A 26,586-nucleotide genomic window follows, 5' to 3' on the forward strand; every position below is an offset into this window, starting at 1 on the left:
CTTCCAGGTTATGTTCCTTGGGGAGCTGGAAGAAATATTGGATGTGATTGAACCTTCACAGTTTGTTAAAATCCAAGAACCTTTGTTTAAACAAATTGCCAAGTGTGTCTCTAGCCCCCATTTTCAGGTTAGTAATAAGAGGGCGTGAGCCAGAGTGGCTTATAAAACATGTATTATTTTGGTGAAGTTTCATTGGTATTGAAAGAAATGTAATGGACACTAACTAATGTAATGGACCCTAACTGTTGTGGGGTTTTTTTGTTTTATTTATTTATTTATTTTTGCGGTACGCGGGCCTCTCACTGTTGTGGCCTCTCCTGTGGCGGAGCACAGGCTCTGGACGCGCAGGCTCAGCGACCATGGCTCACGGGCCCAGCCGCTCCACGGCATGTGGGACCTTCCTGGACCGGGGCACGAACCCGTGTCCCCTGCATCGGCAGGCGGACTCTCAACCACTGCGCCACCAGGGAAGCCCTACCTGTTGTTTTTATTGGCTGATTTTTCACACGATAACAATACTTTTGGTAATCACCACCTTCATCTTGAACACTTGCTACATGACAGCCGCTGTGATGGTGCTTTCTGTCCAGTAACTTGAATTCTCATGACCACTCTGCAAGGAGGGCATTATGATTTTTACAGGTGTAAACACTGACCCTCAAAGTGGTAAAATAACATGTGTCAAGTAAAAGGACTGAATAAGAGGTGGACTGGTAGGGCTCCTATAGTGTGTAAGAGAGAATGCTGAATAAAACTTAAAAGAAAAAGGGAATGCCGATATTCTATACTGTGCTAGATGTTTTACATACGTTACTCCTAAACTTCAAATTATCCTCTGAGGCTTTCCCCCCACTTTCTAGATGAGAAAAATGAGGCTCAGAGAATGATTTGCTCAAGTTCCCCAGTTAATAGGGAGTGGGGAGTCACATAGGCGTCGCTCCTGGTGAAAGCCCGTGCCCTTCCTGTGGCACCAGTCTGCCTCCTTGTGGCCGCTCTGGGAGAACACAGGGAGGGTGAGCCTGGGCAACCCTTTTCTCGACTGGGGACATTTTAGCAGTGCTGTGGGACCCACACTGGAGAGAAGAAGCTGATCTTGGGTGAAACACGTTAGGTTTTATACTTTGGCTGTCTCACCAAAGGTCCAAGTCACAGACCTAGAGAACTGACTCTTTATATACTGCCTGTTGATTTGAAGAGACTGTTCAGATTGTATTTGGCAGCACAGATCCCCATTGCTAACATGGGGGACTTGATGGTGGACTTTTCTCTGAGCTGTCATTATCCTGCACAGTTAGAGACACTGGCTGTAGTTGTTGTTTTAATTTTTGACCTAAAGACATCTTAGTGTGTCAAGTCAGTGATCTTATGACAACTTTGCAATTGTACCACAAAGCCAAAAAAACAAAAAAAGAGTAGAAACCATTACATGAACCATTACCTTCAGATGATATGACACGTCTAGATTTTTTTAAAAATGCGGGACACTATGTACATGTTTTACATATTACACATGGCCTGTGGTGCTCAAATATCTGGATTGTTTACCTTATTTTTCAGTTTTTATCATGTGTTTGTGGTAATGGAGGGCAAAGAGTGGGACTCTCTTCTCAAATGAGTACCACCAGGAAGCCTTAGATGAAGCTCAGAAGCTTAGAAAGGAGACAGACTGTCATAATTAGCTAGGGCTGTGTCTTAGGGCTACTCTAACAAAATACCACAGACTCTGGTGGCTTATAAACAACAGACATTTTTTCTCACAGTCCTGGAGGCTGGCAGTCTGAGATCAGAGTGGCAGCAGCGTTGGGTGAGGGCTCTCTTCTGGGTCGCAGACTTCTTGCTGTATCCTCACATGGTGGAAGGGGCTAGGGAGCTCTTGGGAGCCTCTTTTAAAAGGTACCAATCCCATTGTCTTTGGAGGTTAGGATCTCAACATAGGAGTTTTGGGGGGACACAAACATTTAGACTGCAGCAGGCTTCCATAACAAAACACCCCACACTGTATGGCTTAAACAACAGGAATTGATTTCTCATAGTTCTGTAGACTGGAAGTCTGAGATCCGAGTGCCAGTGTGGTATGCTTCTCTGAGGGCTCTTTCTGGCTTGCACATCTCACTGTGTCCTCACATGGCCTTTCCCTCCTGCATGCTTGAGGAAAGAAAAGGAAATCTCTCTCTTCCTCTCCGTATAAGGCCACCAAGCCTATCGTATTAGGGCCCCACCCATATGACCTCATTTAACCTTAATCAACTCCTATCTCCAAATGCGCTCATACTAGGGGTTAGGGCTTCAGCATTTGGATTTCCTGCAGGAGGGGGAGACGGAGATGGAGGTAGGGGAGCGGGAACACAATTCAGTCCATAGCAGAAGGAAAAAAAATTTAAATTCCTTGACAGAAGTAAAACTGAGAACAAAAGAAAGAAGGAGAGTAAAGAAGTTCTTTGTTCATTAATTGAGTGTTCATTGGTTCATCCAACAAACATTTATCGAGTGTCACTCTGTGTAGTCAGATGCCGCTCACTACTTGCCCAGGTGAGGCATTGGGGTTAGAAGGCTCTGAGCTAGAGACACTGCACTGTGTGTGTGCAGGAAGACAGTGGGTCCCAGGAAAGTAGTGGTTCTGTCCTGCTGTCAGACATGCTAGTTTTCACTTTGCATAAGCAGTGCCTTTCCTCTTTAAAGGACTTTGCTGGATACTGACTTTCTTTCTGTAAGTGATTTTACATATTGGTGAATAGATACATAGAGCTTAGGATACTTATTAGCATTAAGTAGCAGGTAAATATCAGACTCATAGTTGGATATAGGAAAAGCCTAGGTCTCTCTGCCTTTACTAGCATCCTCTTGTGGTCTCTTTAAAAATTTCTCCTATGGGTTGTTTTCAGAACAGCCTCATGCCTATTCCTCCTCTTCACCCTGCCCTTTCCTTGCCTTGTGCTCTACCTGCCTCAGCCACATGTATGCCTCATGTTTCTAGACACATTGTCCATGTTGGTGCCTCTGCCCCCCTTTCCTGTAATTCCTTTGGCTTCTTTCCTTCATCCTTCAAAGCCCAGCTTAGATGCTATGGCCTATGGTACATTTCTGCCCCTCTTCCTCTCCCCCGAGTCATCTGGATTGTTCTTTCTGCTCTTTCCTCTGGCTCTTTATTTCTAGATCTGATACAGCATCTATCACAGTTCATGTTAGATTGGGGATCGTGGAACCCCCTTTCCCTACCAGCACACGAGCTCCATAGGGATGATAGAGTGAAGAGGTTAAGCAGGGACTTAGGAGTCTGTCACTTGCTAGCCATGTGACCTTGAGGCTATGGCTTATCTCCTCTGAGCCTCAGTTTCCTCATTTGCAAAATAGAAATAATGGTACCTACTCTGTGTGTTGGTTGTGAGGATTAAATGAGAAAATATGTAAGTGAAACACTTACCACAGTGCCTGGCATATAGTAAACATTCAATAATAGTGAATTATTTTCTTTGTACTCTTGAGTGTCTAGTGCCTTATGAGACCCAGGAATTTTTTGTGAACCAAATTGAATAATGTAAATGGAAAGGTTCTAATTTCCCACAGTCTATTGGTGGGCACAGGTTGTACCATTTTATTAAATTAAATGATTACATTTAAGTTAAATTTAAATTTATTTAATTAAAACATAATTTCTTAATCTGTATGAATAAAAGAAGCTGCTCTTTTTTCCCTTTCCCCATATAACTACTCTTTTTAGAGGTTTTTAGATTTTTTATTTTTTTGAGACTTTGGTTTATTGAAATTATTATTGTTATTTTAGATTACTTTTTAGATTTTTTTTTGAGGGCTTCCTCTGAATTCAGAGAGTCAGTTGATAAATGTGGCAGTCCGAAAAAAGGGGTCTGAGATAGCAAGCGAATGTATGTACAGCCAGTATCCCTGAGTCCTAAACTGAGTGACTTCCTACTGGCTTACCCAGTTCAAAGGCAGGGACCAGAAATGAACTCCGGAAAGAGTCTGGGCACTAGACTCACATCCCAGTTTATCATTGACTAGCAGTGTGACTGTGGCCAGGTTCCCAGCCTCTCTGAACCTCAGTGCCCTCTTCTGTACAGTGATTGCCACTCCTTGGATGGTGGTAAGGATGACACATTCTGCCTGCAGGGTGGGCACAGTGCCTGGCCATAGGAGGTGCTTAGCAAATGCGCCTGCTCTGCAGGGATGGGCAGCTGGCTTTTCTTCAGCAGCTACTGACTGAAGGCCAGCCACGCGCTGCACCTTGTGGTTGATCTACAGTGTGCGGGATGAAAGAGGTGAGCCAAGAAGGGGATTAAAGTGATGGGGAAAACAGTGTAGCACATAGAAGTAGGGTGAGGGTGTCTGGAGCTTGCGAGCTGTGTAGGGAAAATGTGGAATCAGATTAAATGGGCATTGTTAAAGGAGAATATAAATAAGTAGGTAGGAAAACTTCTTTTTCATCCCCAAATTGATGAACCACTTCGGAACTTTCTGAAAGATTTTAAACCCACAAAAATGTAAAGTGTGATCAACATTTAATTTTATACTTGATTGAATGATATTAAGATCATCTTAAAATACTTTTGTTTGAAGAGATTATAATTTTGTTTTATCTTTCTCTCTTAACATTTTATTTTTCTTTTCTCAAAGGTGGCAGAAAGGGCACTCTATTATTGGAATAATGAATACATCATGAGTTTGATAGAAGAAAACTCTAATGTCATCCTTCCCATCATGTTTTCCAGTCTTTATAGGATTTCAAAAGAACATTGGAATCCGTAGGTTTCCACAGTTTTCCCCCTCCGTCCCTCCCTCCTCCCCTTCCTTCCTTCCTTGCTTCCTTCCTTCTTCCCTCCCCCCTCCCTCCATCCCTCCTTCCCTCCTTCTCTCTCTCCCCACTCCTTTGGCCTCTCTTCCTCCCTCCTTCTCTTTTGCTTAATAAAATGTCTTGCATGTATGCTCTGCGTCAGATGTTGTGCTTGATGCTGAAGATAGATATGTGAAAAGATAAAATCCCTACATTTTAGAAATTCACTGACTGGTTGGGGAGACCCACAAATAAACAGATATTTTATAAAACAGTATTTTAAGTGCTGTTATATTCAGATATCTGTTTACTTGAGGGCTTCTTGACCTGTCTGTGAAGGTAGCTGAGGTATTTTGGGGATGCTCTGGATCAAGAGGAGAAGTTTGTGGATATTGCTAGGGTGATGATGCTCAAACTGAATCTTAAAAGAATTTGGCAGGTGGATGGGATGGAGAAGTCCATTCAGATAGTGGGTCTACCCATCACATCAAAAAGGCACAAAAAGGTAAGAAGCACCTGTCGTGTTCTGAGACCTGTGAATTTGGGAGGGCTGAAGCACAAGGTCATTTGGGGAGGTTGCTGGAAGGTAGGGTTAGAAAGTGGAGTGGTGCCCACGTGAGTCTTCACCCACTGGATGATAAGGAAACACTAAAGAGTTGTAAGAAGGGAAGTGCTCTGAACTGATTTGCATTTTAACAAGATCCATTTCTTAAAAACCAGTTCAGTCACTATATGGGTTCTCTAGGGGGAAAAACATTTTAAAATGTTCAAAGAGGAGTTTATCCTCTAGTCTTATGAAAGTTAAAGCATTCTGTATTTGAAGAGCTTTACATATTTCTCTGTGGAATAGAAAGAAAATTTAATGTGGCATTAAAAATTAGAGATAATTTAGTATATTCGTAGTATGTTTGTCTAAAAGTTTTACATACAACTATAAAATACCATATTTCTTACTTTTCACATTTGTCAATTTTTATGACTAAAACTTACAAGAATAAAGAGCTAGCAAACAAATCTCATTATGTAGATAGCCTCTTGAGAACCTAGAGAGTGGTTCTAGCAAGTGTCTGTAACTGCTCAGTAGCTTGTATTTGGCTCTTCTCCATCACTGCCCATCCTATTTGAGAAGGTCGTTCCCCATAAGTTTCCCTTTTAATGGACACAGGGCAGAAGCAACACAGCAAGTCCACTTTCTTATAAATGTTTTAGAAACATCAAACCCAGGGTTTATTATATGGCCTAACTTTTACCAATGCCTTTTTCAATGGTATTCGAAACACACTAAAGGGAAGTAATGTCGTGTAGTTTTGCAAAGGGCAGTGTTATTTAGACTCGAGTCTGAATATACCAAGCCCGTCACGGCCGAGTCCTCACATTGCCAAGAGCTTATTCTTCCCCTTGATAAGCATAGGCAGCCGTTTGGCTCTTTAGCTGTTTAGTATTCCACAGCTAGTAGCAGCCATCACCAGCTTGCCAGTTACCTTACCAGCCTGTGTATTGGGTCAGCAAGGGGACTAAGGAGTGGATGGACTGATGCAACTCCCAACTAGAGACGTAACTCGTATTAAACTGCCCTGCTTACAGAGGCTTGGTATCATCTTTGAATATGAATTATAGATATATAAAATTTGTTACCATGGGAACAGCCTTTGATTTTGATGAATTATGTATATTATCACTTTAAAAATAAAATTCTATGCAAATTCAGGTCTTGAAGGTTGGTCCTACCACAGGTGCTCATTCTTAGGGTAAAGTTGCTTTATTTTTATACTTGCCTTTTTATTAAATTAAATTAACAAGTGCCCACAGGCAAGTCTATTCTGGGTACCCATAGTTAAGAGGGCAAAATTAGATTTTGTTTTTCTAATCCTGCCAACCCCTCAGAAAGATATCTTACCTAAAGAATGTAGCTCTCTTGATGTGGAAGTGAATTGTAGGTCATTTCTAGTTGTTCCAACTAAAAAGGGAGGGAGACTGCAGTGTGAGGAGCTCATTCAGATAAAGGCTGTACATCCGCTCTCTTCATTCAGCATCCCATTATGTAGGACTAACCAATACGTTCCCTTCTCTCTGTGCTTCCAGGGCTATCGTGGCATTAGTGTACAACGTGTTGAAGGCGTTTATGGAAATGAACAGCACCATGTTTGATGAGCTGACAGCCACATACAAGTCAGATCGTCAGCGGTAACTTTTTAAAGCTTTTTTGTCAGCCGTGCATAATACCACTGAGTTCTTTTTTTGCTCTTTGCTGAAGTTGCCTAATTGTACCTGAAATCCTAAGCAGCACATTTTATTTATTTCCATATTCATTTTCACATGATCATTAGCTGTGACTTTATTAGTCTGCCACTGGGTAACAAAGTGTCATTTTGAAAAAGGCTGCTTTCCTTCTTCCCTTCCATAATGTTTCTCTTCTGCCTCAGGGTTAAGAGCCTGGCACATAACTGGTATTTCAGGTCCACTTAAGGGGACCATCAGGTAGTTTGCCATCTGGAGTCACTCCCATTCTGAACTAGATTTCTGAACTGATTTGTACTTCACTCCAGCAGCAGGAGAGATGAGGCACCGTTTTTGTTTAGCTCTTTGGCCCGGAACTTACTTTCTATACTAAAACCCAACAAATTCCTTATGATTTAGAGAGCAGTGAAAAGAACAAGGAGGTAGAGTGTATTATACAGATCTTGAAATGTTTAAGATCAAAGGAGAGCAGAAACCAGTTGAACTCTTTATCGTAAATGCTCTGGTTTAGTAGGCCTTTGTTGAGTTCATTTACATGATTCTTCAATTTTGATATTTCTTGTTCAATGTGTTCACTTTCCAAAAGATGTTGTCTTAGTCTGTTTGGGCTGCTATGACAAAAGACCACATGGGTATTTTATGGGTAGCTTATAAAGAACAAAAATGTATTGCTCACAGTTGAGGAGTCTAGACGTCCAAGAGCGTGGCACCAGCATGGTTGGATGAGGGACCTCTTCCTGGTTCATATCTGGTCTCACTATGTCTTCACATGGTGGAAGGGACAAGGGATCTCTGTGGGGTCTCTTTTATAAGAGCACTAATCCCATCCATGAGGGCTCCACCCTCATGACCTAATCACTTCCCCAAAGCCCCACCTACTAATACCGTCACCTCTGTGGGTTAGGATTTCAGCATATGAATTTTGGGGGCACACAGATATTCAGACCCTGGCTTGATATACTTGGAGAGATTGAGGAAAGTCTGGAGAGCTTGTTAGTAGTTGAGCCTCTGGGTTGGCTTTTCTCATCCAGAAGAAAATGTCAGCTTTGTGTATATCATAAAACCACGGACCTTCAAGGATCCCAGAGTTTTCATACTCAAGACCTGGCGGAACCTCCTGAGCAAAACTATCTGTGGTTCCCTTGCATCTTTGCCCAATTTTTAATGTGTTACTTGGATTTTAGATAAAAAGAACAATGAAAGGAAAGGTTTGGTGGCAGGGACAAAGGACCTTCACAGTGATTTTTTTTTTTTTTTTTTTCTGGTACGCGGGCCTCTCACTGTTGTGGCCTCTCCCGTTGCGGAGCACAGGCTCCGGACGCGCAGGCTCAGCGGCCATGGCTCACGGGCCCAGCCGCTCCGCGACATGTGGGATCTTCCCGGACCGGGGCACAAACCCGTGTCCCCTGCATCGGCAGGCGGACTCTCAACCACTGCGCCACCAGGGAAGCCGATTTTTTTGTTTTAATTACCAGGATGCAGTATAGAAAAGTGACTTAATTATGGACTATGGCGAGTGTTTAACGGCAGAGAGAAGAGACTGAGATTTTTTATGCCACATTGAAATAAATACCAGTTATTGGATATGTTGTACCATACCTAAAGAACTTTTAATTTACTATACAGTATTTATAGTTGCTGCAAATCATTAAATTTATAGTAACCCTCCATGTTCCAAACTTAAATTAAAATCTTTAAAACAATGTTATTTAAGTAAAGGGGATACAGGACACATTTTTATACTGTGACATACAATTAAGGAGTGCATTGTACATAATATCCTTTCTTTTATGGTAAGTAAAAACCCATTTTTATTATCCTAGTTGAATAAGGATTAAATCTGTAGAATTCCATTAAGACTATTAAAGACCTTATTTCTAAAATATTCAAATCGATTGAATTAAATTCATTCATTTCTGTTGAATTTCAGAACTGTTTTCTGATCATTTATCATTTAAACTAAATAGGCCAAACTCTTGAAAAAGATAAGAATGAACCAAGGGGACCAGGAATAGACACTATGAAGCTGATTCTGATAATCTGGTAAATTAAAGCGACTTATAGTGAGTGGACTTTCTTAATAACAGAAGGGTTTTTTTAAAGCCAGGGTAATATTTTGTCAAGTGAGCAATAGAAAGTTGTACTGAATAGTTGGAAATACTGGTTTTTCCATGGATGTGGGAAGAGAAAAAGAGACTAAAGAGATTTATTTGGTATTGTTAGACAAGAAATGAAAGGAGGATTTCACTTCCGGAAGGCAAGAAGTAACTAACTGTTTCAGTTCAGATCAAAATTTTTTAAGTATTACAAATCTGAAAACAGGTGGGTGTAGTAAGTAACACTCATAGATATTGATACATATGCCAACATTAGTGCTCTGTGAAATTGAAATTGGAAGAGAGTTTGACATTATCTCTAGTATGACAACTTGGTGGAGTTTTAAATTGCCACCTACAGGGAGAGAGAAAAGTGGGAAAGTATGGGGGTGACAGAAGCTATCTCAGAAATATTTAGGATTTTTGAAGATAAAGTTGTCAGTGTAAAAGATGTATGATAACTCAGCAAGAAGTTCATCTGGAAGAAAAGCCCCACAGGATAGTCTGCGATGATGCCATGCAACTCTTGATCTAAGACTCGTGAAATGCTTCAGTAACAAGATGAGTGTTTTAATCATGTCAGCACTTAATTTAAACTGCAGATTAGGGCAGTAAGAACCTAACATATGTTTAAGCTGTTTTTTAGTTGGATAAGGTCTCTAAGCCCTTGCTTACCATCTTCTTCCTCCTCCAAATAGGAAGATCAATATGCATTGAAGCTCAGCAGGATCTGTAGAATTTACTTTTAAATCAGTGTTCTGTGATAACATTTATTTAGACCTACTATTATCCCCAGACTGTACTGAGAAACCGAAAGTGATAATTTACCAAACAGCTTGCTTTACAGTTAAGAATCTAGTATCCATAATGGTTGGAGAATTATCTAATCTTGCCCTTGTTACCCTATAAATAAAAATTTTCAGGATCAAAATTACCAAATAGGTAATTGTTTGAAAAACTATTACACTCACTGAAATTCATATTGTGCAGATTGTATTTGAGCTGGTTGGAACTAGTTGTAGTAAACAAGGCTTAAATGACCGAAATAATAATTATAAAATGATAATATTAATTACCATATTACATAATTAAATGTTCCCTCAATACCCTAGTGGAATGAGGTTATAAAATTCCTTAGATATTTCTAGAGACATTTTGGCAGGGGGATGAAGATTAATTTCTGTTGCTGTAGATATCAATATAACTTTTAAAAAATTGGTGACAATAAAAAATATGAGGCAATGGAATTAACCTATGTGGATTTCCTTCCCTGAGTACATATTGTACTGTAGTGAAGTACGAAATTCTTACTAAGTGGAGTTAAATTCTTGCCAAGTGAAGTTGCTTAAGGACCATAATCTGCCATGCCTGGGGTGGCAGAGCCCCTGTTTTCAGGATTTATCTGAACTTATGGATTCACAGATGTTATCTGGGTCTGCTGTTTACTGGTTCATCACAACATGAAGAAACTAGGGACAGTGTAGTGAATTATTTTTAATAAATATGAAATTATTTAATGTATAGTATAGCCATGTGTTCCTGATTTGTGTACTTACTACTTCATTGATGTTAAAGTTAACGTTCTTTATTTTATAAAAATATGGTAATCTAAAAATGTCCTTGGCAAAATAAAATTTGTTTACTCTATCTATCTATCTATCTATCTGTCTATCTGTCTATCTATCTATCTGTTTATTTTTGGCTGTGTTGGGTCTTCGTTGCTGCGCACAGCTTTCTCTAGTTGCGGTGAGTGGGAGCTACTCTTCGTTGAGGTGTGCAGGCTTCTCATTGTGGTGACTTCTCTTGTTGCAGAGCACGGTCTCTAGGCACATGGGCTTCAGCAGTTGTGGCTCGCAGGCTCTAGAGCGCAGGCTCAGTAGTTGTGGCGCTCGGGCTTAGTTGCTCCACGGCATGTGGGATCTTCCCGGACCAGGGCTCGAACCTGTGTCCCCTGCACTGGCAGGCGGATTCTTAACCACTGCTCCACCAGGGGAGTCCCTACCCTATTTTGAACATCTAGTTTTTTGGTAAATTTTACCAAACAGTGAAATCTGAAAATTCTGGAAGTCATTAGTCAAATTGATATTGAGCCAAATTTGAAGGCTTGGAACGTTACAGATTTAATACCCAATAATATCAACAAAGTTCTGTCCAGAATTAAAACTGAAATCACAGAAGAATGTTTAATTTGTCCATATATATAGGTATAAAATAAGTTAGTAATGTGGATTTTGTGGTTTAATACTTGTAAGAACAAGATTCTGCTAAAGAGTTTACATATACATAATGTAAGAAAAATGAGTAATAATAAAGAGGAAGTATATTTTCTTGACCTACTACATTCTTTGTATCAGTGTCATCTCTATCAACCCTTTTGAGAAACTATTTGGAGACAAAAAGAAAATCAGATTTGAACTAGACCCAAAGTAAAAATGAATAATGTACCATTGGTTTTAGGATAACAGATACATAAAAATGATCATCATTTTTCTTTCTTGGTAATTTTGAAGTTAATTTTCTTTATTAAGCTAAGTATAAAGGAATATTAATGTAAAATATTAAAATATTCTTGTCATCTCCTACTCTAGTTTATGTCTATATAAGTGTCAAGAAAAAATAAAAAGCGAGAGAGAGAAAAACCAAAAATGCCAAACCTTTCAGAGACCTTTTAAAAAGTCTGGGGAAAAGTATGTCAAAGGGGCAGTTATTGTTGGATAATCTCTTTAAACTTTCTCAGTTGTTTACCTTGTATTCTATTTTTTCCTCAGTGAGAAAAAGAAAGAAAAGGAGCGTGAAGAATTGTGGAAAAAACTGGAGGATCTGGAGTTAAAGAGAGGTCTTAGACGTGATGGGATAATTCCAACTTAACAGAAATAATGACAACAACCTTACTAACCTGTGGAGTCACACATTTATGTAGTAGAAGATGGAACAGCAGTTTTCTGTATTGTGCAACTTTACAGTAGATTTCACATTTGTTTCATTATTACAACAGCACTGTATATACCTGTCTCTAAGTAAAGGAAAAAAAAATAAGGACTTCAGTCCAAAGTTTGGACAGTAGATGGACTTCTCAGAACTTGGCAAACATAATCATTGTTCTAACCCTCTTTTAAAAGAAAAAAAAAAAGCAGTCTTCAAAGATCTGTCAATGAAATTTGTATATTAAAATTCCATTATTGGGAGTTCCTTATTTATCATTAGCAGAGAGTATGAAACAATTTTCAAATGTGAACAATCTTAAATTTAGCTTGTCTTTCTGCTAAGCTGTTAAGTGTATTTATAGTAAAGGAAGGGGAAAAAAAGACTGTCATTTCCTTATAAGTTTGTATAACATCCTTCTCTGGGTAACTTGACTGTAATTTGACATCTTTTCCTTTTGCACATCTTCATGAGTTGAATGTCCACGTGGAATGGGGCCATGAATTATAAAGGTCCCTGATAAAAGTTTTGTTCACTGGAGTGAACATCTTTCCAGTAAGCAGGTAGTCCTGGTACTCCTTTAGTTTTAAAATTAGGAGTAAAAGAGAGCAGGTGATAAACATAGTAGGGAAGGGAATTTTGGATTCACGCATCAGTTTATGGTGACTCCAAATCAATGTCTTGAATCCTTTGAAAACAGGCACTGGGACATCCTAGGGTTCAGTACCTGACCAGTATTAGTTATGTACGTCATTGAACACACAAACCAGAGATGTTTTAGAAATGTCAGAAGACATCCTTTTGGACCATTTTGAAATAAGAAAGACAAACACTAAACAGTACAACCATGAAATTGATCACCAGGATTGCGAATCTAATTGGGAATAGAGTCGAGCAAACAGCTTGGACTGTTTGGAGTTGTTGCCTTACTTTTTAATATGTATTTATAAAGTATTCCAGCAAAAGAGGATGAAGCCTCTGGGAAAAAAAGAAACATATTACAGTGTTTTTTGTAGATTCTCATTCTATATCCCATCACAGCGCCAGCCCTGTTTTTAGCCAGAAAGGATTCAGGATAAACATTATTATGCATTCTGAATTGAATGCGTGTTCCTAACTACTGTATTTGTTACCAAAAGTGGTTCTACAAATGCTACTGAAAAAATCTGGAAATTCCTAATGTCCTGAGTGTTAATAATAAAGTTTAAAAATGCTTTTATATCAAAGGTGCATTGTGACCAAATTGTTTAAGAAAAACAAAAAACAAAATCTAAGGCTGTATTATAGATCTATCTTATTGGCTCTCTGCTTTGTATTTAAAAGAGGAAGCTTACATCTTGGGGAGTTAAAATGCTGATAAAACTTGTGTACATTATGTACTTACCTAAAGCAGTTGCATTATTATGTACTGAAAGATATGTGTTTTGGGATTTATTTCCAGGATGCTTTTGCTTGTTATGGACTTGGCAGCAGTGAGTTGATAATCCTAAACAATCCCTTCCAGCAGTATTCGTGGTATAGAGCTGATTCTGCGTTCATGTGTTGAATTGTGATAGTAGCAAACAGGAACATATGAACTGTTGTTGCTCTTAATAGAAATATGGTATCAATATGGGCTTGTATATTTTCTTCCTTCCATTTAAAATATAAGGTAGAATATGCAGTTTTATTCTTTACAAGAAAAAAGGAAAAAAAGAAGCCACTGACCTTTCTCCCCTACTAAGCGTTTCAGGATTATCAGGTCACAGTTTGTGCGTAAAAGTCAGCTGATTATGGATATTGTCATCTCAATAACTTTGTAAAACAAAAACAAAATTTGGCATTGTTAATTCTGAAAAAGAAACAGCAGTAAAGGAGTCATATGCAATACCAAACACAACATGGTTTAATGGAATTAATAGATTTTTTTTTTTTTTTTTTTTAAGGAACATTAATGGGAATTCAATGTAAAGCTGGCAGAGGCTGCCAAAGATGAAAACAACTTACTTTAAAAGTACTGGAGCAAAGGTGCAAGTTCAAATGCTAAAGATAAAAATAAATTTGTAACGAATCATCTCCTTTAGCCCTTTGATTTTAGCCTGTTAGTTTTAACTCTGCTTTACATTTAATTTTGATAATATAAAATTTGTTTGCCATTAATTCATCTTTTTAGATTGAGGACATTACAATCACAGGTTTATGAAATATCTCTGCCCATTAGAATGAAATGCAGTCATTTGAGATGAGAAAGACCAGGATCCTTTTTTGCGCCTTACCCTGTCCTCAGAGTTAAGGTGAGAGCTACACCGATATCCTTGATGTCAATTTCATATGTTGATCATTCCAAACTGAGAAGAATAAAGCCAAATTTTAGACATATTTAAAGTTATTATAGATATATGTCTAAAATTCATAGGGCAACTTCTGAGAAGAAACACTGTCTTTTCTTTTTTAACTGAAAGTGACAATGTGGCATTTGTCACGTTGTGTCCAGTGATGCACAGTAACTGAGGTAATCTGACTGTTGCACTATGTGACATATTTAAGGACGTACTTGCTGCATTTGCAGCAGCCCTCTCTTTGTCCTTTCCCACATTTCTGCTGTTGCTGCAACTTGAGTTAATTGTGACAAATGCATCTTTGTGTTATATTTTGTTTGCTTCCTAATTTCCAGAACTATATATAAATATATTTTTTAAATAGCAAATATTGTAGTTAGTGAGTGATGATCACTCCAACCTTATCCCTACCATATTGGTTTCAGGGGTAGGGTTAAGAGTGTCTTTGGAAGAAAAAACAAAAAACAAAAACAGAACCCTGTGGTTTAGAAGGATGCTGAGGCCTTAGGCTGTGGGCCTAGAACAACCATGTGAGTGAATTGACCCATCTCATACTTTGAATCAAGCATGCATTCCTTTTCTCGTTGTGCAGGTGTCTCTAGTTGTTTTCCTTCAGTGTTTTCGTCCTTTTAAATTTTATTATATTTTGCTCTCCCTGACATCTGTTTTTTATAAAATAAAAAATAAAAAAAGTAAGACATAGATAATACCCTCAATGCCTCTGGATACTCACAAGCAGGGTTATGCTCCTTCATCTTGGGCTTGCTTGCCTAAATGGAAGGGTTTAATTTATTTTGTACCTCCTTCTATGCGTGGGACAGTCCAGGGTGCAGAGCTAGGAATTGCTTATAATTGCACCTGCTATACTTAAATGTATAGCCCTAGGCTCAATCACACTATGGAAAGAAAAAAAAAAAAGTATATTTAGAGCTTTAAAAGCTTTTTTATTTTTTTGTGGGGATCGGGGGGTGGGAAAGGGAAGATGTATGGATGTTATTGGCATTTTTAAATGTTCAGAGGTTTTTGTTTTGTTTTGTTTTGTTTTGTTTTGTTTTGTTTCTTCTGTTTTGTTTTTTCTTCCCTTTAATTGGATGCACTGACCTGGCCCAAGAAATGAAGAGATTCTCTCTTTTGATGCTATTACCAATGTTACAACAAAGTGACAGTCACCTGTAGCAAAAAGGTGGCACCAGACATGATCAGTGATATTTTATTTGCACATCAATATTTTTATTTTTATATTCTGGCTCAGCTGCTTCTCTGAGTGGAGTTAAGGAATGAGCCACAAAGGATTTTTGTAGTAGCTATATTGGCAATGCATTTTCTATTTCTCAGTATTTAATTTTGAAACTCTAAAAGGATTGTGCATCTTGAGAGAAAGTTGAGCAAATTTTAATCTAGTGTTAATTTTTGCTGCTTCTTGTGCACGATAGCAGCAGTAGTATCTCTCTTGGAAATAAACATCCCATATTATGATGTCTATGAATATAGGTTTCCTTTTCTACCCTCCCTTCCTCCCTCCTTCCTTCCCTCCCTCCCTCCCTCCCTCCTTTCTTTCCTTCCTTCCTTCCCTTCTCTTTCTTTACTTTTTTGGAAATCACTTATTGTATATAAGTTGTAATCCAGACCTCATGTATCAATGGGGAACTTTCAAATATAAATATTACCAATACATTTTCTGGTTGTTGTCTGATTTTTGATTGAGGTATAATGAGAATGACATGTCCATTGCTTTTGGTTTGAGGATTTCGCTTTAGCTTCATAAATCTTTTGGTATTTTAGTATTTCATTGTTTTAGCAGGAGAGGGCAGCAAAAGTTCATTTTCCCTGTTAGAAATGCTGTGGTTCATGATTGGTTTTAAATTTAGTTGTGTGTGTGTTTTTTTTAAACAGCATCTGTTTGTGGGTAGAGGTAAAAATGAAACATTTTTGATATGAAAAGTTGCATATGAAAATTATAGACTGGTTCAACCAGACAGTGAAGACTTCTGATCCACATTAAAGTTAAAATGCCACAAAGCAATCTTCCAGCGCTGGCTAAAATATGCTACTTCCTTTTCAAACACAACAAAATGCAAGCCGAGTCTTAAAACATTTGGAGTTTTAAAATGTCTTTCTTTGAAAATGATTTACTTTCTTCAAAGTGGTAACAGAAACAAAAATGAAGGTGCTCCCAAAGGGAAATGTAACCTTCCCCTTTCACAGGTGTGTGAGAGGTTCTGTACTGTGGGTGCATCCTAATAAAGAAGCAGTGAAGAGTTTTCAGGTGCCTGGCTGTGTGTATTTGTTTGTTTGTCTGTTTCTGATGTCCATGGCCTTTTTGAACCATACTAATGGTAGATGTGATCCATGTAGCTGTGAGGCAGTGGGGTTGGTATGTTCAGGCTTTCAACTTGAGAAAATCAGTTTGTGATTAGGGAGCGGTCCAATGTCTATTGCTGGATAACAAACTACCCCAAAACTTGGTGACAGAACATTTGTTCACAAATGTATGGTGTGGGCAGGACTTGGCAATAATGTCTTGTCTCTGCTATTCAAGTATCAACTTGGGTTTATCAAGTGGGATAGGAGAATTCATTTCCAACATGGCTCACTCATATGGCTGTTGGCAAGTTGGTGCTGGCTGTTGGCTTGGGGTTCAGCCAGAGGCCTCAGTTCTTCTTGACATGGGCCTCCTTATGGGGATGCCTTCTTGGGCTTCCTCACAGCATGACAACTAGGAATGAGTGTTTTAGGAGACAGGAAGTGGACACTGCCAATACTTTAAGGCCTGGGCCCAGAAACTGTCATGGCATCACTTCTGTAATATTTTCTTGGTCAAACAATGACAAGATCTGCTCAGATACAAGTGGAGGGGACATAGGCCTCATCATGATGTGTTGAGAGGAGTGTCATCTGTAGCCAACCATGGGATGTGCTTTCTTTGTAAAGCATTTGATTTAGGTGTGCTTTCCTCTCTTGGCTAATTAAATCATATCAGATTTGGAACCATGTAGAGTTAACCAATTACTGTTTCATGTTCAGTTAAACTCTGACTTGGGGAGGGAAAAATCTTTGTAAATTTAGCAGTTTTGTATTTCAAAGCATGACCATTTTAGCATCTGAAGGTCGTAAGTTATTTACCAAGAAGAAACTTGTAACAAAGAAGGGTTAAAAGAAATTTAGGGTTCAAAGAAATTTAAGAGTTGATTTTCATGAAATATCTAATCCTTTCTATAACATTGCCTCCTGCCTGTAAACACTATATTATAATGGAGGCAAAGTTAATGTACAGTTCAATTCCTATTTCCTGGAGTTTTATATAATATTGTGTCCTGGTGGTTTCTCTTAGATCAAATTCACATTAGATTTTTTTTTTTTTTAACAGAGACTAACTATGGGATAGTTAACCAAGACTAACTATAGGATAAGGGGAATTAAAATTAGATTTTTTTTCTGATTATGATACATGTTCAATGTATAATTTATTCTTGAAAAGAAAGATTTTAAAGAACAAGTTTAATAACTACATGCTGTGCCCCATACCTAAAAGTCCACTGCAAGTCATGTGCATTCATTGATTGATTGGAGCAGTGTCTATTGATTACCTCTGTCCATAGTCTTGCCCATTCTCTGATGTGCAGATTTCCTGCCTCTTTCGTGTCTCATTTAATTTATTTCACCTCTTGCAATCAAAGTCTGAATTAATTGTACAATTTGAGTCACATTTTGCTGCTACCAGATGATATGAGGCCTCAGAACCAGGATGGATATCAGCAACGGCCCCCTTTGTCCTCCCCAAAGCTCTTCAGGCGAGATGTCTCTGTCTAGAGTCACCCAAGGTGACGGCCGTGGACTTGGAAATCAGAGACTCTTGGAATCATTTGGCTTCTGACATTTATCAGCTGTGTGACTTTGGGGAAATCGCTTGATCTAAGCCTCAGTTTCCTTTGTAAAATGCAGGTAGAATGGTGCTTATAGTGTTGTTATATTCCCTTAGGTAATATATGTAAAGTAGTTAGCATAAAGGTTGGCACATGGTAACCTGAAAAAATATTATTACCTTTAATAAATGCTTATTTTATTAAATCCAAAAGTTAAACCCAAAGTTAACAAAAGGATAGAAGCAATAAAGATTAGAGCAGAGATAAACAGAATAGTGAATAGAAATCAATGAAACCAAAAGTTGGTACTTTGAAAAGATCAGCAAAATGAACAAGCCTTTAGCTAGATGGACTAAGTAAAAGATGACTCAAGTTACTAAACTCAGAAATGAAAGTGGAGGTATCACTGCTGATTCTACAGAAATAAAAAAGTATAAGAGAGTACTATGAATGATTGTATGCAAAAAAAATTGGATAGCCTAGATGAAATGATTAAATCACAGTGAAATAGAAAATCTGAATAGACATGTAGGTAGTAAGGGGATTGAGTCAGTAATAAAAAATCTCCCAATAAAGAAAAGTCCTGGTCCTGACAGCGTCACTGGTAAATTCTACCAAACATTTAAAAAAGAATTAATACCAATCCCTCTCAAATGTTTCCAAAAAATTGAACAGGAGAGGACACTTCCTAACTCATTCTGTCAGATAAGCATAACCCTGACACCAAAAATAGACAAAGATACTACAAGAAAACTAAATGCCAATATACCTTATAAACATCGATGCAAAAATCTTCAGCAAATTACTAGCAAACAGAATTCAGCAGCATATTTAAAAGGATTATGCACCATGACCAACTAGGATTTATTCCTGGAATGCAAGGGTGGTACAACATACAAAAATCAATGTAATACACCACATCAACAAAATGAAGGGGGAAAAAAACTCCACACAATCATCTCAATTTATGCAGCAAAAGCATTTGAGAAAATTCAACACCTTTTCATGATAAAAACACTCAACAAAATAGGAATAGAAGGAAACTACCTCAACATAATATTGAGTGGGCCAAAAGGTTCGTTCTGTTTTTTTTTTCCCGTAAGATGGCTCCAGTAGCACCTAGTGGTCTTTAGCTTCATTCAAAACAATTTGTTAGATTGTGTGTGACAGCTATAATATCAGTGTGCATTTAAAAAAAGACATAAATATTGGTGAATTTTTGTGTAGCCATTTTTATATTGAAGATGGAAGAAAACATTTTCGACATATTATGCTTTATTATTTCAAGAAAGGTAAAAATGCAACTGAAACATACAAAAAGATTTGTGCAGTGTACGGAGAAGGTGCTGTGACTGATCAAACATGTCAAAAGTGGTTTGTGAAATTTCGTGCTGGAGATTTCTCGCTGGACGATGCTCCATGGTTGGGTAGACCCCTTGAAGTTGATAGCGATCAAATTGAGACATTAACTGAGAACAATCAGCTTTATACCATGTGGGAGATAGCTGACATACTCAAAATATCCAAATCAAGTGTTGAAAATCATTTGCACCATCTTGGTTATGTGAATCACTTTGATGTTTGTGTTTCACATTAAGCGAAAAAAACCTTCTTGACCATATTTCCACATGCGGTTCTCTACTGAAACGAAAGGAAAGCGTTGCGTTTTTAAAACAAAGTGTGATGGGAGATGAAAAGTGGATACTGTACAACAATGTGGAATGGAAGAGATTGTGGGGCAAGCGAAATGAACCACCACCAACCACACCAAAGGCTGGTCTTCATCCAAAGAAGGTGATGTTGTGTATATGGTGGAATTGGAAGGGAGTCCTCTTTTATGAGCTCCTTCTGAAAACCAAATTATTAATTCCAACAAGTACTGCTCTCAATTAGACCAACTGAAAGTGGCACTCGATGAAAAGCATACAGGGTTTGTCAACAGAAAACATAATCTTCCATCAGGGTAACACAAGACCGCATATTTCTTTGATGACCAGGCAAAAACTGTTACAGCTTGGCTGGGAAGTTCTGATTCATCCGCTGTATTCACCAGACATTGCACCTTAGGATTTCCATTTATTTAGGTCTTTACAAAATTTTCTTAATGGAAAAAATCTTAATTCCCTGGAAGACTGTAAAAGGCACCTGGAACAGTTCTTTGCTCAAGAAGATAAAAGGTTTTGGGAAGATGGAATTATGAAGTTGCCTGAAAAATGGCAGAAGGTAGTGGAACAAAAGGGTGAATATGTTGTTCAATAAAATTCTTGGTGAAAATGAAAAATGTGTCTTTTATTTTTACTTAAAAAACTGAAGGCAATTTTTGGCCCACCCAATAAAAGCCATGTGTGAAAAATCCACAACAAACATCATATTCAATGGTGAAAGACTGAAAGCTTTTCCTCTAAGATCAGGAAGAAGGTGAGGATGCCCACTTTAACTACTTGTATTCAACATAGTGCTGGAAGTTCTATCCTGAGCAATTAGGCAAGGAAAAGAAATAAAAACCATCCAGATTGGAAAGGAAGAAGTAAAATTATTTGTTTGCAGATGGTATGATGGTATAGAAAATCCTAAAGACTCCACAAAAAGTAGTTAGAACTAATAAATGAATTCAGCAAAGTAGTAGGATAAATGAATTCAGCAAAGTAGTCAACACACAAGAATCAGTTTCATCTCAAAAAAATGTTTGGAATCTTAACCAAGTTTTTTTCAGAAAATAGATTTAAAAAAATTTATTGCCAACTTATTTGATGAAGGTAGCATTACCCTGATACTAAAACTCGTCAAATGTATTAGAACACTAATAGTACAGAATCCTACAATCCGTTAACTCTCATAAACGTTAATACAAAAATGCTTAATAAAATATTTGCAAATAAAATTCAGCAATATTTAAAGAAAAAATCAGTTTCATCTCTATACACAATGAATAATTTGAAAAGGAAATTACAAAAACAATTTCACATACCAATAGCATCAAAAAGAATAAACTCCTTAGGAATTAACCAAAGAGGTAAAAGACTTGTACAATGAAAACTATAAAACATTGCTGAAAGAAATTAAGACATAAATAAATGGGAATATATTCCATGTTTATGGACTGGAATACTTATTATTGTTAAAATGTCAGTACTACCCAACATGATCTACAGATAGAATGCAATTACTATCAAAATCCCCATGAAGTTTTTTTTGTAGGAATTAAAAAATAATCCATTCTAAGATTCATATGGAATCTCCAGGGAGCCTGAATAGCCAAAACAATCTTGAAAAAGAACAAAACTGGAGGATACACACTTCTTGATTTCAAAATTTACTATAAAGCTACATTAATCAAAACAGTGTGATGGTTTTGGCATAAAGATAGATATATAGACCAACGGAATAAAATAGTCCAGAAAGAAACTCATATATATGGTCAAAAGATTTTTAATAAGTTTCCAAGATATTTTGAAAAGGATAGCATTTTCAAAAAATAGTGCTGTGGAAACTGGATATCCACATGCCAAAGAATGATGTTGGACCCTTATCTAACACCATACACAAAAATTAACACCAAATAATAAAGGACCTAAATGTATGACCTAAAACAATAAAACTCTTAGAAACATAGGACAAAAGCTTCACAACATTGTATTTGGCAACGACTTCTTGGATATAACATCAAAAACACAGATAACAAAAGAAAAAAAATAGACAAATTAGACTTCATGAAAAGTTAAAAAAAAGTGTGCATCCTAGGACACTATCCACAGTAAAAAAGCAACCCACAGAAAGGCAGACAATATTTGCACATTATATATCTGATAAAGTGTTAATATCGAGAATATATAGAGAATTTTCAAAAACTCAACGATATAAATACCAAACAACCCAATTCAAAAATGGAGAAGGATTTAAATAGATATTCCTCCAAAGAAGATAAATAAATGACCAACAACCACATGAAAAAGTGCTCAACATCACTAATCATTAGGAAAATGCAAATCAAAACTTCAGTGAGAAAACTCCTCAGACCCATTAGGATGGCTACTATCAAAAATCAGAAAACAACAAGAGTTGGCAAGGATGTGGAGAAATTGGAACTTTTATGCACTGTTGGTAGGAATGTAAAATGATGCAGCTGCTGTGGAAAACAGTATGGCAGTTCCTCAAAAGATTAAAAATAGAAATAGCATATGATCTGGCAATTGCACTTCTGAGTATATACCCAAAAGAAGAGAAATCAGGGTCTCAATGAGATATTTGTACACTCATGTTCATAGCGTCATTATTCACAATAGCGAAAATGTGGAAGAAACCCAAGTGTCCATCAACAGATGAATGGATGAGCAAAATGTGGTATACACATAAAATGGAATATTATTCAGCCTTAAAAAGGAAGGAAATTCTGAGATATGCTACAACATGGATGGACCTTGAGAACTTTATGCTAAATGAAATAAGCCAGTCTTAAAAGGACAAATACTGTTTGATTCCACTTACATGAGGTACTTAAGTCAAAAATTACAGAAAGTGTAATGGTGGTTGCCAGGGGCAGAGAGTTGGAGAGAATGGGGAGTTATATTTTAATAGGTATAGGGTTTCAGTATTATAAGATGAAAAGAGTTACGAGGATAGATGGTGGTGATGGTTGCCCAACAATATGAATGTATTTAATACAAATGACCTGTACACTTTAAAATGGTCGAAATGGTAACTTAATTTTATGTGTGTTTTACCTCAATAATTAAAAAAATACTACCAAACCATTTTCTACAGTGGACATGATATTTCACAACCTCACCAACAATGTATGTGAATTCCAGTTGCTTCACATTCTTGCCAACATTTGGTGGTGTCACTTTTTATTATTTTAGACATTCTGGTGTATGCATATAGAGATGCCTTATTGTGGTTCTAATTTGTATTCTAATGACTAATTATATTGAACACTTTTTTTTATGTGTTTTCTGGCAATTTGTGTATCTTCTTTTGTGAAGTGTCTGCTCAAATCTTTTGCTCATTTTGCTTTATTGTGTTGTTGATCTTTTTATTATTGAATTGTAGGGGATCTTTATATAGCCTGGATAATAGTTCTTTTCAGATAGATGTTTTGTGAATATATCACAATGTTTTGGGAAATTTTCTCCCTACCTGATGAGCAAAAGGTTTAAATTTTATGAGACCTAACTTAATATTTTTTTCTTTTTATGATTATTGTTTTTTGTGATGTATGAAATCTTTCTCTTCCTCTGCTTCCTTTCCTCCCTACCTGCCAGACCAAATTATACTCTCTTATGTATTCCTTTTAAGAGCTTTATAGTTTTTACTTTTATGTATAGGTTCATGATTCACCTTGAAGTTTTTTTGTGCATAGGTTTTAATATAAAAATCTAGATTCTTTTTTTCTGTATGGATAGCATATTATTGCAGCATCAATTATTGAAAATTCTCCCTAAATTTAGGTTCTCTATTCTATTTCAATGGTTGACATTGATTTTTATACCAGTACCACAGTCATGATTACTGTAGCTTTAAAATAGTCTTGAATCAAGTTGTCTAAGCATTTCAATTTTTTATTTCTTTTTCAAGATTGCCTATTATAGATCCTTTGTACTTTAACATAAAAGTTAGAAGAAACATGTCAATTTCTACAAAAGAAAAAAAAAACCTTGTGGGATTATGATTAAAGTTGCATTGTACCTCTAGATAATTTTGGGAAGAATTGACATCTTCATAATATTGAGTATTATAATCCAGGAACATGATATTATTCTTCATTTATTTAATCTTTAATTTCTCTCAGCACTTTTTAAATTATTTTCAGCATAGATATCCTGTACATCTTTTGTTAAATTTATTACTAAGTATTTTATGTTTTTTGAAGCTGTTATGAATTGAATTGTTTTTTAAATTTCATTTTTCAATTGTTTGCTGTTGGTATATAAAAACACAGTTGGTTTTTGTAGATTAACTGCTATCATTAAACTTTGTTAAAAGCAGTTATTAGTTCAATTAGTTTTTATAGATTGTTTAGAATCTCTATGTAAACAATCATGTTATCTGCAAATAGCAAGTTTTACTTCTTTATTAATGGTCACTAAATTTCTATTTGTTTTATTTCCTTTTTCTTGCCTTGTTGCAATGGTTCGGACTTCTAGTATAATATTGAATAGAAGCATTGAGACTGAGCATCCTTGCCTGATCTTAGAGGGAAAGTGTTCATTATTTCTCCATTAAATATAATGTTCACTGTAGGTTTTTTGTAGATGCCCTTTATCAGATTGAGAAAGTTCTCTTCTATTTCTACATTACTGAGAGTTTTTATCATGAATGAGTGCTGAAATTTGTTGTATGATTTTCCTGCATCTATTGAAATGATCCTATAATTTTTTCCTTTATTCTATTAACATGGTGAATTGCGTTGCATTTCTGGGATTAAAGATATATATAGTTTATACATCTATATAGTTGACCCTTGAACAACCTGGGTTTGAACTGCACAGGCCCACTTATAAACAGATCTTTTTTTCAGTAAAAAATACAATACTATATGATCTGCAGATATGGAGGGCTGACTATAGGACTAGTGGATTTGGTTATCCATGGTGGGTCCTGGAACCAATCCCCTGCAGATACTGAGGGATGACTGTAGTTATATGTATACATGTTAATTCTTATGACAATGCAGTGTTTATTCAACTTGATATTTCTCTAAATATAATGTGTCATTTCTTCTGGATATTTTCAGGATTTCCTTTATCTTTTGTTTTCTATTTGCTTCTGATGTGCCTAATGGTTTACTTCATAATTATCATGCTTGGAGATCACTGAGTTGCTTAAATCTCTACATTTATATCTGTCACCAGATTTGGTAACTATTTTGGTCGTTATTTTCCAGATATTTTTTCTGTCCCATTCTCTCTATTTTTTTTCCTCTGTGATGCTAATTAATATGTACTTAAATCTTTGTTATTATAAGTCTCAGTGGTACTACTGTTCAGTTTTTAAATTATATTTTATTAAGATAGAATTCACATAAAATTAACCATTTTAAAGTATATGTTTTACTGACATTTTGTACATTAAAAATACTGTACAACCTTCATTTCTATTTCGTTCCAAATTTTTTCACCACCCCAAAAGGAAACTCTGTACTCATTAAGCAACCACTTTCCCATTCCTCCCTCCCAATCCCACAAACACAAATTAGCTTTCTGTATTTATGTATTTACCTATTCTAGATATTTCATATAAATGGAATTATATAATATGTAAACTTTGTGTCTGGCTTCTTTCACTTAGCATATTCTTTTTGAAGTTCATGTTGTTACATGTATCAGTACTTCATTCCTTTTTATTGCTGAATAGTATTTTATTGTATGATATACCACATTTTGTTTATCCATCATCAGTTGATGGACATTTAGGTTGTTTCCACCTTATGGCTATTGGGTATAGTGCTGTGATGAACATTATGAGTTTTGTTTAAATATGTGTTTTCAATTCTTTTGGTAAGTAGGTAGGAGTGGAATTGCTGGGTCATATGGTAACACTATGTGTAACTTTTTGAGGAACTGTCAAGCTGTTTTCCACAGCAGCTGCACTGTTTTACATTCCTGCCAGCAATGTATGGGGGGTTCTGATTTCTCCACATCCTTGCTAATGCTAGTTATTTTCTGTTATTATTCTTTATTATAGTGACCCTAGTGGATGGTCTGTTCATCTCTTAAAAATATCTTTTTTCAGTTTTCTTTAAATTGAATAACTTATTGATCTACTTCATGTTCACTGGCTTTTTCCTTTGTCATCTCTATTAAATGTTATGCTCCTATAACAAATATTTTTCTTTTAGATACTGTATTTTTTTAGTTTTAGAATTTTCTCTTAGTTCATTTTTCTATTAGATTCTATTCCTCTGTTGAGATTTCTATCTTTTCATTCATTGTGAATATGTTTTTCTTTTTTAAAAAAATTTATTTATTTATTTATGGCTGTGTTGGGTCTTCATTGCTGTGCACAGGCTTTCTCTAGTTGTGGTGAGCAGGGGCTACTCTTCGTTGCAGTGCACAGGCTTCTCATTGTGGTGGCTTCTCTTGTTGTGGAACACAGGCTCTAGGTGCACAGGCTTCAGTAGTTGTGGCATGTGGGCTCAGTAGTTGGGGCTCATGGGCTTTGTTGCTTAGTGGCATGTGGGATCTTCCTGGACCAGGGATCAAACCCATGTCCCCTGCATTAGCAGATGGATTCTTAACCACTGAGCCACCAGGGAAGTCCCAATGAGTATGTTTTTCTTAATATCATTGAGCATAATTATAGTAGCCATCATAAGATTCTTGTTTGCAAATTCTAATATCTGGGCCATCTCAGGACCTGTCTCT

General features: G+C 36.7%; 1 protein-coding gene across 6 annotated transcripts in view; it reads left to right on the top strand.

Moving 5' to 3' along the window:
* PPP2R5E (protein phosphatase 2 regulatory subunit B'epsilon) overlaps positions 1–16,621 on the top strand; it is a 153,366-nt gene extending 136,745 nt beyond the window's left edge. For 3 of the 6 annotated variants that reach the window (XM_019923046.3, XM_019923064.3, XM_019923055.3), the window contains 4 exons: positions 8–127; positions 4,630–4,757; positions 6,869–6,970; positions 11,889–16,621. In XM_019923046.3, the coding sequence (XP_019778605.1) occupies positions 8–127; positions 4,630–4,757; positions 6,869–6,970; positions 11,889–11,988 (450 nt within the window). In that variant the 3' untranslated portion in view covers positions 11,989–16,621. The remainder of the gene's footprint in view (positions 1–7; positions 128–4,629; positions 4,758–6,868; positions 6,971–11,888) is intronic. The other 3 variants (XM_033851074.2, XM_073800412.1, XM_073800413.1) reach the window with 3 other exon arrangements.
* The last annotated feature ends 9,965 nt before the right edge of the window (positions 16,622–26,586 follow it).

Source organism: Tursiops truncatus, chromosome 2 (assembly GCF_011762595.2).
Source record: "Tursiops truncatus isolate mTurTru1 chromosome 2, mTurTru1.mat.Y, whole genome shotgun sequence".
Lineage (NCBI taxonomy): Eukaryota > Metazoa > Chordata > Mammalia > Artiodactyla > Delphinidae > Tursiops > Tursiops truncatus.